At 40.2% G+C, this 15251-nt stretch overlaps 1 protein-coding gene across 3 annotated transcripts in view; it reads right to left on the reverse strand.

Annotated features, from left to right (window-relative positions):
• Nucleotides 1-15251, reverse strand: part of UTRN (utrophin) — a 454375-nt gene that overhangs the window by 269349 nt on the left and 169775 nt on the right. For all 3 annotated transcript variants that reach the window (XM_054722125.1, XM_054722126.1, XM_054722124.1), the window contains 7 exons: nucleotides 14209-14388; nucleotides 8212-8346; nucleotides 6237-6386; nucleotides 5143-5304; nucleotides 4572-4700; nucleotides 3559-3732; nucleotides 1470-1625 (listed from right to left, as the gene is read on the reverse strand). In XM_054722125.1, coding sequence (XP_054578100.1) covers nucleotides 1470-1625; nucleotides 3559-3732; nucleotides 4572-4700; nucleotides 5143-5304; nucleotides 6237-6386; nucleotides 8212-8346; nucleotides 14209-14388 — 1086 coding nt within the window. The remainder of the gene's footprint in view (nucleotides 1-1469; nucleotides 1626-3558; nucleotides 3733-4571; nucleotides 4701-5142; nucleotides 5305-6236; nucleotides 6387-8211; nucleotides 8347-14208; nucleotides 14389-15251) is intronic.

A 15251-nucleotide genomic window follows, 5' to 3' on the forward strand; every position in this document is an offset into this window, starting at 1 on the left:
CATACACAAAGGACTTGGCCCAATCCTTGCAACAGGGTTAAGGGATCGGTAAGTGTTATCTTTTACTATTTTGAACACAAGATGCTTAGAATCATCTCAATGAAGGACTCTGTTTAAAACACATTACATGTTCTAGCAATTTGAGGGGAAACAGCACGATTTTCACAATCATGTTTTACAATTAACCATTTAATGAAAAATACAGTAAATGACTATAATAAAACCCTTTATTATTATTATTTTGTACTTACTGTTGTTGACAGAAAGCAAAATGAGCTGAATTAACATTGATCAGACTCTGGATACATCCCCCAAATGGTGTTAAGGAATAGTACACATGTTATACAATAAAACCCACAATCACCTTTGTAATAGGCACTGCCCTTCCTAATTTACAGAACAGGACAGTGAAGCCTAAAGAGGGTAAGACCATGTCCCAGGTGACACAGCCATTGGATTGAGCCTGGTCTGAGCCAGCAGCCCAAATTAGAGAACAGGTGAAAAAAACCAGCAACACCATTCCCGTGCATAAATTGCCCAGTCAATAAATAAATATAACGTTTCAAAAAGAACTTCAGCTGTGTAATACCAAAATGATGTGCTGAGAAATGTGATCCAGTGGTACAGTGCATCAAAATGAATCAAAATCAACCACCCGATCTTGCAGAAGTGAAGTGAACGCCCAGGAAATGTATGGACTGCCCATGTTCACTGGTTTGAAAGTGATACGATTTTAGCTGGTTTTCTCTGGGCTCTTACAGAAACTCAGTTACTACTATTTAATAACTCGAGAAGGATCTAAAATATAATCTAACACAGCTTTCTAATATTGCCAAGTTTTCAGTTCCACACTTTTTTTTTTTTTTACTTCCCTAGTTTTAAGACTTAGATTCTCAGTAAGAGAAGATATCAGCCTATTGGATCCAGTCAGTAAATGACCCACCACTCCCCCACCGATTCACTAAAATGCCCAAATTATAGCTGTTTCCTGAAAGGATTTTAAATCCCGCTAGATCAATGTGACCTTCTTGTCACATAATATTTATTAGAACCTGATGTTTGAATACTCTCAGTAGCCTATTCAATTTAATTTCAATTTTTAAAATTATGATTTTAAAAGTCCTAAATGCTGTTATTGGTATAAACCAATAACTTGAGTTTAAACAGGGACTATTATTTTTAAAGTTTACTTTTGAAATGTCAATAGTCATTGGAAATACAAAGTAAATCTGGATTAAATATTAAAAATAAGTTTCAATACCATTTGTACTCATTGCAATATTAGCACAAACATTTAAAAATTAATAAAAATTATTGGAATCACTGAGAACATTATTAATACCATAAAATTTAAACACACATTCTCCCAGAAGTGAAATTTTAAAATGTACAAAAGAGAGAGAGACACACACAGAGAGAGAGAGAGAGAGAGAGAGAGAGAGAGAAGTGGTGGGTGTGGCTGTCCTCACCTGAGCACCCAGGTCGTTGTAAAGCACCTTCAGAGAAGTCAGCTGCTCGTCCAGCCCCTTGGGGTTGTCGGTTTGCTGCTTCTGAACAATGTGTCTGCCGGTTTTGATTACTGTTTCCACTTCAAGCTTGACTTCACTTAGAGTTTTATAGAGTTTCTTAAAAAGAAAACAAGACAAATCGCACACATCACAGTGAAAACCCAGTAACTGGAATCATTTCAGAACACGGCTTATCCAGATTGACAGCTATGATTTAACTACGGAGATCAAAGGGCTTTATCTTTCCCCAATGTGGATTCAAAGGATGAGTAAAATAGCATCAAGTTTGCAATAACTTTTTTAAATCAGAGAAGAAAATAAACAAATGGCATGTATACTTGTTTCAAAAAAACACTCAGATACATATTTTAAAAGTTTATGAACATTTTCCAAACATAAAATGTGAAAATATCAGGACTAAAAATTGGAATGTCTATCATTTTTTAAATTATAACTTTAAAAATCCTAAATGCTATTATTAGAAAAAAGCCAACTCTGGCTGTATTTCTGGCTATTGAAAATTGGAAGTGTATGCATTCTTATTTTTTTCTTACAATTCTGAAGTACCAAGGCTACCACATTGGTACATACAACTTATGTAATGAGAAGATATATGACAACTCAACACATAAAGATGAATATGACTTTAAGAAATTTTAGTCATCAAGTCAAATTCAGAGCTGTCTTCATCTTCGTTACCTTAAACTATTCTGTGCAGGTTCTCTTGCCTCCATTCATCGTGATCCTGACCTGAAGCATCTCAGGTGGCTCTGTCACATAACAGACCCCTGGGCCAAGTTACACACAGTCAAGAATGGTGCTTGCTTTGTTGACCTCTATATCTTGGTAAATATTTACATATATCAGTGTGTGTACACATGCACACGCACACACACACACACACACACACACACACAGAAATGTATCCTATTTATTCATTCTTCCATCCATTATAGCTTTTGAGTAATCAACCAACCTTTGGTATATAACAGACATGTGGAGATAACAGTTTTGATAAGCACAAAGAACTCTTCCCAATCTTTTATTGTCTTAACAGGTGTCATCTTCAGCTTCATGATTCTTCTCTAGCAGAACACTAATTCTAAGAATGTGTATGCTTAGCCACATTTTAAAATGTATAAGCAACTGAATTTTAAAATTCAAGACTGCAACAGCAATAAGGCCTTCTAAATAATTTTTTTACAGATCTTAGGTTTAAACTTTGATTTAAAATTAATTTTTCTAGAGAAAGATTTTTCTGTAATAATATTCCTGACATCTGTTCTAAGTATAATTTCTTCTTTCATATTTTGGATTTAGACTTTATAAAGTAAAATTTAAGTATCCTTAAGAATAATTTTTCGCCAAAGCCGGTTAGGCTCAGTGGATAGAGCGTCAGTCTGCGGACTGAAAGGTCCCAGGTTCGATTCCGGTCAAGGGCATGTACATTGGTTGCGGGCACATCCCCGGTAGGGGGTGTGCAGGAGGCAGCTGGTTGATGTTTCTCTCTCATCAATGTTTCTAGCTCTCTATCCCTCTCCCTTCCTCTCTGTAAAAAATCAATAAAATATATTTTTTTAAAAAAGAATAATTTTTTTACATGGTAATATTCCTAACATCCATTCTAAGTATGGTTCTTCTAGCTACCTCAAATTTATCCTTTGAAAGTTAGTTCATTAGTCAAAATCTGCCAAAGCCTTTCCTAATGTCATACTGTGATTATGAGTGTTTCCTTTGTTTTTAATCATACACACACACACACACACACACACACATATGTATGTATATTTAAGCCTTTTTTCTTTTTTATTTCATGACACTGTAATAATTGATTTTACTCCATCCTACCTATCTCCTCTATCTCTTCTAATGTCTTTGGAGGAAAAGACCACACTTCTTACTTTATAACCTGTTTTTCATCATTCACCCCTATTGTTAATATATATTTACAATATATATTAATATTGAACAAACCATGTACGTTATGCTAGATGAAGCCATATTTGCTGCCGGAAAACCTAGTGGACCCATTAACCACCAATGCCCTCACCATACACTTGTCCAGGTGGGTCTGGATGACATCAGGGTCCACATCCTTCACGTCCAGCACATGCAGTTCTGCTTTCACACCATCCAGCACACGCTTACAGTCGAGCATGCGCTGTTCGAAGTTCGCAGGCTTCTGGAAAAGCTGGAACTTGGTGGACACCTCTCGAAGTTTCCTCTGTTTGAAGAAATGATAATAATAAGCAATTCACATCAGAATGATAATCTCTCTCAACAGACGGTATTAGTATAACACCTGCTGCTAAAAAGCTGTAAAAATAAATCACAATAAAAGCATTCCATAAAGGAACTCAGCAAGGTTACCCAGAGTCATACATCACTTGACATTCAGTATGTCAGTCTTAGATATAATAAAAGGCTAAGCTGGCCTCGCTGAAATTAAAACTTCACTAATTTTCCCACCTATTTGAAAACTACAGTCAGGAACCTAGAACTCAAAGTGTTATTCATGAGCTCAGAGAGAAAATCAACCTTGCATCCACCGCAAAGGCCTGAGTGGTGCCCGGTGTATTAGCCGCAGAGAACTGACAGGGACTCTGCATTAGGGGAAAGAGTTACCAACCTAACTTCTAAACCTAGCTTTCTATCTCTTCTCAACTCAACTACAGAATCACATTTGATATTGTCCACGCATGCAACAATTTTTTTCTGCAGCTCTGCCTGGAATGCAATGCACCTGCAATGTGTCACTCGTCTCACTGTTCACATCAAAAAGAAAACCAGCCCTGGCCGGTTTGGCTCAGTGGATAGAGCGTCGGCCTGCGGACTCAAGAGTCCCAGGTTCGATTCCGGTCAAGGGCATGAGCTGTGGTTGTGGGCACATACCCGGTGGGGAGTGTGCAGGAGGCAGCTGATCGATGTGTTCTCTCTCATCGATGTTTCTAGCTCTCTCTCTCCCTCTCCCTTCCTCTCTGTAAAAAATTATTTTAAAAAAAGAAAAAAGAAAACCAAAGGCATCCAAGTAGTCATTGCCCACACATCGCTCCCCCTCGTCACCTGTAGGACATCCATCTGACTTCCTCTTCTCGCAGTCCTGCCTTCTGGGGAGGTTGGAGGCTGAGAGCGCATGTTTCTTCGCAACTCTTCCAGCCGTATCTCATGGGAAGAGATCTCTGCTTGAATTTTCTACAAAGAGATCAGAAGCAGGGAAGGATGTATTTTTTTTAAGTTCCATATAATCATATATTACATAAGAATATGCAGAGCCTTGTTCAAGTTTCAGTAAGTTTGCAGTATAATAGTAATAATAATAATAATAATAATAAATGCAGACTACTGTATGTTGTGCACAAACTATGGTCTTTGCATTTGTCATTTCTAATGTTCACTGCTTATTTATAAAAAGGAATTTTCCCAATTTCATAGCTAAGAAAGCTATCTTTTACCAGGATTTCACATAAAGGCCAAGAGAACTCCAAAACCCACATGCTGCCCCAAAAGCAAGGTCACCCTTTCTCACTGATTGCCGGTTTGGGGTGGCAGGAGGGGCTGGTGCTCTTGCAGGTAAGGAGGAGATTACTACACTTGCTCTTCTGACAACTCAAACACCTCAGATCCATGGCAGTACCTGAGCTTCCTGCGGAACTTGCAAGGCGTCTACCCTGTCCGTCAGGTAGGTTGTGAGCTGCTTGTCCAGATTCAGTAAGCTCTCCTGCAAATCTTCAAGCATCTGATCAGTTTTCCGTAGGTCGTGGAGTTGCTTTTCCAAAGAAATCTGCTTTCTCTCTGCCTACACAGGGGATAAAACGGAATCATTAGTCTTCACAAACATAAATAGCTGAATATAAGAAAACCCCATGATCTGGCCACCAAGAAAAGAAATACAGGCTCTAGTTCAAGACTTTGGCGAACAGTATGAATAACTAGCAATGATAAAAAGGCCCTTATGGTATCTTACATATCTTGCAGTGAATTACTCGTTTTTACTTCTTTCTACCTACAATGACAATCTGTAAAAATGTAAAGATTTCCTAAATAATATATTAAACAGAGAATTTCCCACTTACTATGAATTTAAGGTGTTTTTAGGAATCAGCAATAAGCCTGTCAACAAGGATATAAAATATAACAAACGTCTATCAGTAGAGTGAACATATAAAGCTTTTTTCCAAAGCCTAAAACAAGTTCCATGTACATGTGTGTATACCACTACTTGCTGCACTTTTGAATCAAGATTGATTTTTTTCCCAATCTCAGCATCAACAGTTATTATTTAATATGTGTTTGAAAGCACTAATATCCCTCTAACCCTCCTCGGGAAGAACAGTCTCCCTTCTCTACTTACTGATATGAGCATACACGTTGCAATTCATTCTGGATATGCATCTAAGACAGCTTGGCATTTTATCACAACAGCTTATGTCAAGTTCTGCCCGCCCTAGTATTTCTAGGACAATATGAGTTATTCTTATATACAGCTATAATATAACTCAAAGGAAATGAAATAGTTCATAAATAGAAACCATCTCAAAGATAGATTTTTTTTAATCATCACATTTTGCCTCCCTATAGAGCTGGGTTTACTCTTCCTCAGCTAGTATTTCAAAGCCCGCTACACCCCCGTTAACGTTGGTTACCAACTTTTTCCCTTGGTACAAGTTCTTGAAGTCAGCTCCGTCTCACAAACACCTAATCTACACTCATGCACGTCCCAGTTCTTACCAGACGACTCAGTTCTTCATATCGACTGTTGAAAGCCTCCAGTTTCTCACTGATTATGTCATCAAGGACCCCTCCATCAATGAGAGTCTGGCCAAGTTCCTGGATCTGGGTGCGATTATCCGCTGGATGTCGCAAAACAGATTCTAGAGACTGGACAGGGACAGGAGGGAAAAAATAATGCACTTACTGAGGCAAAGTGTATCAAGGATCCAAAAGTGTTCTTTTATGTTTTTAACAAGTAACTCTATTTTCTACCCAAGAAACAAGACGAGGAATAATTAATTTGCAAAAAATATCCATAATGGTATTAAAAAATACATAAAATTGAGAACTCAGCATAAAAGATGATACATGACAATACAACTTCATAAATAATTTTAGTAATTATTAATTACATGGGAAAATGTTCATGGTGTGATACAAAGTTTGAAATCAGAAAACAATACTATAAAGTAAAATTATTTCAAACTGTTGATTATATTATGAAAAATAGGTACTCAGTTTTCTATAACATATACAGAAAGCTAGGTACTATTTTGTATACACACTTTATATGTACATAAATCTAAGTAACCTTGGAGTTAAATATTATTTCGTATTACAGATGGAAAACTGAAGTTCAGAGAGTTTAGTACTTCGCCTACATACTGGTACATAGGGTAAAAAGAAGAGCTAAGATTCTAACTTGATTCCTTATGATTTCAAAGTCTTTGATCCAGATATTACAATGTACTACCTTGCAGTGCGTGTGTTAGAAATAACAATAATTAGGAAGAGCCCTGGCCAGTGCTTCTCAGTGGTTAGAGGTCAGTTTGGGCACCAAAGGGTTGCAGTTCAATTCCTGGTCAGGGCACCTAGTTGGGTTGCAGGTTCACTCCTCGCCCACCCCGCTTGGGGCTCGTGTAACAGGCAACTAGTCAGTGTGTCTCTCTCACAATGATGTTTCTTTCTCGCTCTTTCTTTCTTTCCCCTCCCCCCCCTCCTTCCTTCCATTTTCTCTGAAAAGCAATGAAAAAAATATCCTCAGGTGAGGATTAACAAAAATAATAATAATAAGTAGGAAGAAATTTGCCAAAATGTTTAAAAGTATTTATCTTAGAGTTTGTTTTCCGTATTTCTAGAATGCACATGTTTTAATTCTCATGTTAGGAAAATATTCATTTTTAAATTAAGCTTTTCATTGTTTTCATGCTCTTCACCTCTCACTCTGCTCCTTTATCTGAGAAGTGACATCTTTTCTCCAGCAGAGCATCCAGCTCCTGGGATTCAGGTACCACCTTTGACTTACTTCTGACCTTCAATCCAGTCAACCGCTTAATTACCATGTGTCCCTACTATTTCAAAAGCATATCTATCCTCTTCCTAGCCTCTCCCTCCTTTTTTTTTTTTTAAAGCAGCTCTATTGTCTTCATAATTTATTAATAATTTATTTAAGAAACAGGTATTAAGCCATCGTGAAAGAAAAATCAGGTGCATTTCTTGGCCTCAAGGAATTCAAGTGGGGCCTGGAGACAAGCTCCTCGGACAGGATCCCACACTTCTCACTCTTCCCTCCCCACCCTGTCCTCCAACTTGTCACATCTGAAAATAACACAGTAGGAGCCACTGTAAACACAGTCATTGCCGTGCCTTAGGAGCAAAATTAACTTTATGAAAAAACAAGAGAGCAATTGTCCTCATAACATAAGGCAGAGTTCCATCCAGGGACTGGTAAAAAGAAGCAGGAAAATCACTGCAGTGCTTTCCTGACGTCTACAATACGCTAATTAACAAGTATCCACCTCGGGGACTGAGTTAGTGGGTCACCATTAATCTAAACATAAAGGATGGTCCAAACACTTCAAGCAATGGAAGGCAACACTGAAAGCTGCTGAGGGAGAAAATGCCTTGCTGGCGTAAGGCAGAATGTTCCTCATTTTAATACTCATTTGGCTTCCCTACAACAAGAAATACCAGGGAGAACGCAGGCGCCCACCTCCAGGGCCTCGTTGATAGCGTCTTCCTTCTCCGGCAGGGCCTCTGTGCTCTTCATCCGCTCTTCCAGAGTGTTCAGCCAGCTGGTCTCAAGGTCCAAATAGTGAAGAAGCTCAAGCCAACAGGACCAGACCTCCTAGAGCAGGCAAGGAGGAAGGGGCATTAGACAAGCAGCCATTTAGAGATGCGTGCATCTCCAGCACTACATATTCTCTCCATTCAACAGCCACTGCATTTAGATAGGAGCATAGGTGGAGACCCAGAAACTGATGAAATTGGAATTTCAAATAAATGAAATAAAACCTCATTCTTTACTAAATCACATTGGACCAATTGGAGGGCGACGGGAGGCAAAGAGGAGCGAGCTGCCTCACTCTTTACAGGAAAATAAATTCCAAGGAACTGGTTAAAAGTCAAAAATAAATTATTTAACTAGTAGCCAAAAAACACACACACACACACAGGAGGAATGTTTTATTAGTTTGCTTTTAAACTAGAAAGGTAAAAGCACTCATAATCGCAACACTTTTTAACAATTATATAGAAAACTGGAATTCCGTGGGCCCATCCTATTCCAACTCAGAGCTAATGGATGTAACAATTTGCTGTATACTCTTTCCAACTCTTTTCTAATTTCATATGAACATGTCCATATATGCAAGGAACCATATTTTGCCCAAAATGGAGCTATACTAACTGTATTAATGGCAATCACTATTCCCCAGTTCCTATGAGGGGTTTCAGGGGGATACATTTATACCCCCCACTTCCTAGGAGAAACTTATGGGAGGAACAGCCCCTTCCTCACAGAGGAGGAGCCTATTTGACGGGTAAATGTAGGAAAAGGAGTTCCACGTGGAGCCTCCCGGTTGGTTTTCTTTGGGATCCACTGACTGAGAGAAGGCACGTTCCAGCCTGCACTACGAATGAGTTGTGTTTACCGGGTCAGGGGGCAGCAACTTTTTCCATTCAAGTCCAGACAGTAAATATTTTAAGTTTCACAAGCCACATCTGGTCCCTGCCACAGATTCTTCTGTTTATTTTGTGTGTGTGTTGGTTTGTTGTTAATAACCCCTTAAAAATGAAAAACAGCCGAAACCGGTTTGGCTCAGTGGATAGAGCATCGGCCTGCGGACTCAAGGGTCCCAGGTTCGATTCCGGTCAAGGGCATGTACCTTGGTTGCGGGCACATCCCCAGTGCAAGAGGCAGCTGATTGGTGTTTCTCTCTCATCAATGTTTCTAACTCTCTATCCCTCTCCCTCTCTGTAAAAAAATCAATAAAATATATTTAAAAAAAATGAAAAACATAGAAACCATTGTTAGCTCACAGGCCACAGTGGAAGAGACACAAACCAGATTTGACCCTTAAGGGTGCAATGTGCCAGCCCTTGAATAAAGACTAAAAGAGAAAAGGTGGGTCTGGTCCCCCAAATTTCTACAGGTGGAAAGCAGCAGAGACATCTACTCGGCTGCAACTGCAAGCAGAGCCCATTTTCTTATGGGAGAGGAAAAATGAGCAGCATTCCCAGGAAACAGAACTGGTCCCTAATCAAGTACTAGTCCCGCCCCTGGTGTAGGGGCCCTGGCCAGATTTCAGAAGGACTATTATTACAATTCAGAGTCACTATTAACAGTGACTGCGATTGTCCTTCCACTGCCCCCCGTTTTCTGAATGGGGTGCCGCTAAGGTTTTCCTCTGCCTAGCTCACCTTTGAATGTGAGTATAAGGGGTGTGATAACTTATCTTTCTAACGGGCAAGTCATCAGACTGAATGGTGCCACACCTGCACCTAAAGAAATTGTCCTGAGAGTCACATTTGTTTAGACCCGATGCAGGGTTTTGAGCTTGATGCTGTACTGGATAAGCCTTAGGGAGTCCCTGGGACAGTGTAAGTGCATTTTGCATGTGGGAGGACTGTCACTAATGTAAGACCAGAGGATGAACTCCGGTGGATTAACGATGGCCACGGTTTTTTTGCCTTTACTCCCATTAAGTGGTGAAATTCTTTTCTCCTGCCCTGGAACGTGGGTTGGCCTTGTGACTTACTTGCTTAGACCAAAAGAATGTTACAGATGTGACACTGTGTCAAATTGCAGACCAAGCCTTTAAGAGCTTCTGCTTTCTCCCTCTGAAAAGCCAGCTGCCATGTGGTAGAGAAGCTGTGAAACTGGGAGACCACGTGGAGAGAGGCCTGGGGGATGAGAGGCCATTGTGAATGTCCCCGCTGAGCCCCCCGTCGAATGCAGCCACCTGAGTGAGCTAGTCATGGACCACACGGAGCAGGAAGCCACCCCACTGAGACACCTCAAACACAGAACCATGAGAAATAATAAATGGCTGTTTTAAAAGTCACTACGTTTTGGGGAGATGGTTGCATAGAAATTGATAACTGAGACATAAGTGGGTGTATATATTACCAATATAAAAACATGGTTGGGAAGAATATACACCAACTTCTGGATGAAGATTACTTCAAGAGAGAGATGAGACGGGATGGAAAAGGAGAAAACAGATTCCACAATACTAATGTACTTTATTTTAAAAATGAGATCTGGGAAAATATGGCAAAAAGTTAACATTAGTTATAGTTAAAAGATGTATTAATAGTATTGCCTCTACTCTTCTGTAAGTCTGAACTAGTTCCTGATTTCCTATCTTTTTAAGGAGTCTAAAAATAATCAAGGTGATACATTTGGATTCCTCTAAGAAGGGCATTCTCACTCTAATTTAGAAATTTGGTCTATTTCTGCCCAATATTCCTTGGTAATCGCTGATATAATTTTAAAATCGTTTTTACTTTTAAACCCCTTTTTTCTTCTTTTTCATTTACCATTTTAAAAATGTCAAGGCCTTATCTTTTCTCTTTTACCTTTATTTATTTTTTTTTTGCATTTTTCCTTCTCTTCTCTCAAACTAATTTCAAAGTAACTGTAAAATTAATTCTCAAAGCAATTCCAAACCCTCATTCCTTATTTTAAAACTAGAGGCCCAGTGCATGAAATTCGTGCATGGGGTGGGGAGTGTCCCTCAGCCCAGCCTGCACCCTCTCCGATCTAGGACCCCTTGAAGGATGTCCGACCGCCCATTTAGGCCTGATCCCACTGGCGGGGGTGGTCGGACATGCCTCTCATAATCCAGGACTGCTGGCTCCCAACTGCCCTCCCCTGCAGGCCTAGTCTCCCACAACCACCCTCCCCTGCTGACCTGGTTCCCCCCACCCCAACTGTCCTCCCCTGCAGGCCTGGGTCCCCCCGAACTGCCCTCCCCTTCAGGCCTTGCCCCCCCAACTGCCCTCCCCTGCAGGTCTGGTCCCCCCCAACTGCCCTCCCCTGCAGGCCTGGTCCCCCCAAACTGCCCTCCACTGCAGGCCTGGGTCCTCCCCAACTGCTCTTCCCTGCAGACCTGGGTCCCCCGCAACTGCCCTCTCTTGCTGGCCTGGTCTCCCCCACTGCCCTCCTCTGCCAGCCTGGTCACCCCCAATGGCCCTCCTCTGCTGGCCTGGTCACCCCTAACTGCCCACAACTGCTCTCTCCTGCAGGCTATCTTGTGCTGGCCATCTTGTGGCGGCCATCTTGTGTCCACATGGGGGCAGCCATCTTTGACCACATGGGAGTGGCCATCTTGTGTCTTGGTGTGAGGGTCAATTTGCATATTACTCTTTTATTAGATAGGATTGTCACCTCTGGATCATAAAGACAGCTTGAAGAAATGACACAATACATGGTGGTCTTTTGTTAGCCTGGGATAATTTGGGACTCGATTCATTCTGTAGCCCAGGCGGCATGGCTCAGTGGTTGAGCATCATCCTATGAACCAGGAGGTTACCGTTCGATTCCAGGTAAGGGCATTGTGGGCTCAATCCCCAGTGTGAGGCATACAGGAGGCAGTGATTGATGATTCTCTCTCATCAATGATGTCTCTCTCTCTCTCTCTTTTTCTCTCTCTCTCTCCTGCTCTGAAGTCAATAAAAAAATTTTTAATTTAAAAATATATATAATGAGTTGTTATTTTGGCTAGAAATAAAAGAAAAAGAAAAAAGAGCAAAATCAAGGGTGGTTATGACAGAGAAGAAAGCACGCATAAAACTGTAGTAAAGTTCAATTCCAATATCATTCACTAGGACTTAAGGTTAGGCATGCATAACACTGTATGTTCTGTTTATAGAATTTTAATTTCTCAAATGAGTAACCTCCTGTATTTTACGTTACATAATATGTTACTATTAAAGAGTGAGGTTTTGAGTTGTAGCTTTCTTATTAACTAGTCTCAATTATCCATGTTTATCTTTACCACAAAATAGTTTCAGAACAAGCAAGTAATGGTAGAGTTCAGTTTAAATATTATAGTTGTGCTGTTTACCATTTTAGGATATATTTAGGATATACTTCAATATGATAATTTATTTGAGGTTGAGCTGAATTTAAATTGAAGTGCTCCTAAACTATTTTAATGACATAAAAGTCACACTAATATAGAAACAAATAAGAAAGGACTCAATTTTATCTTACCTTATAATAGACAAATATGCAAATTGACCGCACCTTCGCTACGCCAAGCCACGCCCACCAACCACGCCCACCAGGAAACCGTTGCAGGGACGCTGGGGTGCGGCGGAGCCCAAGGCCTAGAAAGCCGCCCAGGGCTTTCCCGGCCTTAGGCGCCAGCGGGGTGCCTGCTCCGATCACAGGAGCGAGCCGACCTGGGGGGTCGGCTCGCTCCTGCGATCGGGTCGCAGGACGCTGGGTGCAGCCGAGCCCAAGGCCACCGCCCAGGGCCAAGCCAGGACCCTGAAAGAAGGTAGAAGGCGGTGGCCACAGCCAAGGCCTGGGTCCCCAATGCCGGCAGAAAACTGGTGCAGGCAGCCAGGTGAATGAAGGTCTATTGCACGAATCTTCGTGCAAACGGGCTACTAGTTTTATATAAAAAAACAAAACTCATAGAGTCATCTGCATCTTAAACCCAATGCCCAGTCAATTACCAGCATATTCAAGTTCTACTTCCTCTACTTCCTTTCCGGTGATTCTAACTGTAGATGCCACTCTAAATAAAAAATTTTAAAAACCTCCATTTCTGTCTGTGCACTAACCAGGAAAAACAAAACAATAGAGGTGTTCACAGTACACTGTTCTAGAGGAGTTCACAGTACACTGCTCTAGAGGAGTTCACAGTACACTGTTCTAGAGGAGTTCACAGTACACTGCTCTAGAGGAGTTCACAGTACACTGCTCTAGAGGAGTTCACAGTACACTGCTCTAGAGGTGTTCACAGTACACTGCTCTAGAGGTGTTCACAGTACACTGCTCTAGAGGTGTTCACAGTACACTGCTCTAGAGGTGTTCACAGTACACTGCTCTAGAGGAGTTCACAGTACACTGCTCTAGAGGAGTTCACAGTACACTGCTCTAGAGGTGTTCACAGTACACTGCTCTAGAGGTGTTCACAGTACACTGCTCTAGAGGTGTTCACAGTACACTGCTCTAGAGCGTGCCATGAGGAGTTCTAGAGGAGTTCAAAGTACACTGCTCTAGAGGTGAGTACACTGCTCTAGAGGTGTTCACAGTACACTGCTCTAGAGGTGTTCACAGTACACTGCTCTAGAGGTGTTCACAGTACACTGCTCTAGAGGAGTTCACAGTACACTGCTCTAGAGGAGTTCACAGTACACTGCTCTAGAGGAGTTCACAGTACACTGTTCTAGAATCTATAGAATCTGCCTATAGATCACCTGTGATATAAAAACTTGGATTTCAAATATAAAAAATGTAAAGTCTAAAGATGTTAAATGACTTTCCCATGAACCTTAATTGAGGGCAGATCTTGGTCTCCTATATTTTTTCATCCCTGCTTCGTTTTATTAACCTATTAACCAAGAACTATTTTCCTTTATGATCCAGTATTTGGGGAAATAAATCAAGTTTTTTTCCAAGAAATGGAAATGGTCAGTACATTACAAAGTTTTAATCTCAGAAACACATCACTGAAAAAAAATAGCATACCTCAAGAGTGTGGCACTTTCCTCGAATTCTGTTGCAAAGAAGTTGGTAATTCTCAAGCTCAACATTCAACTCAGATGTCAATTCCTGGCCACTAGAGGGCACCTTCTTAGCTATTAAGTTGATGTTGTCCTTCAGAATCTTCACTCGCACCTCCTTCTGCAGCACATCCTCTTTCGCCCTCTGTTCCAGGGAAGGATAGAAATGAAAATCGTCCCTCTTTCTCACTAACCAATGCCTTTCTTTTTCCTAAAATAACTAAACCAAAATTAAAACATCTATGTGATTTCAACTACCTAATTTAGAACACAGAGACTGCTTTTGAAAAAAATAAAATAATAAAATTAAATTAAATTAAATACTAACTATAAATTCTCACTCATTATATGCCCCAATGAAAATGGTCCCACATAAACATTTTTATTTAATAACAGGCAGGCAACGTTAACACCTAAGTCATCCTTAAGTTATGTTTACTGACATTAAATATTTTCAAAGTCTGGGCCCATGATAAAAATCTAAGTGAATTAATTTTAATTGGCCACTAGAGTTCTGAACATTAGACTGAAATAAAAAAATGGTCACAAAAGTTGAGATGCACCATGGTAGATGTGTCCTTTAAAAATTATGCAAATATATTTTTCTCTCTGTGACATCAGTATATCTAGCCTTCTGATACTGAACAGCATTTCCAAGATGATAAAGTTATACTAGGAAAATCTAATCTAGAAATATTTCTTTCCTGACTCCCACTCTGCACTTAGGATAGTCTCACTTTCAGGAAAATCAACCAAAAATAGCTTTATACTTTCTTGTTCAGCTTTCTTTACTTCTTAATGGTTTTAAACTTTAGTAGGTTGGATAAAATTATTAAGTGCAGTGGTTTTTAAAATTCAAATGGTTGTTTGGAAAAATAAAAATAAATAGAATGTTGCCCAATCGAGGGTGTTAAATCCCATTTTTCTAAACTCTCATCCCTAGAGACTTAAATAAACCACAGAACTACAATGGCAGTACTGTAAAGAGAATAAATGAAATAAGATGGT

This window comes from Eptesicus fuscus, chromosome 10, assembly GCF_027574615.1.
Source record: "Eptesicus fuscus isolate TK198812 chromosome 10, DD_ASM_mEF_20220401, whole genome shotgun sequence".
Taxonomy (NCBI): Eukaryota; Metazoa; Chordata; class Mammalia; order Chiroptera; family Vespertilionidae; genus Eptesicus; species Eptesicus fuscus.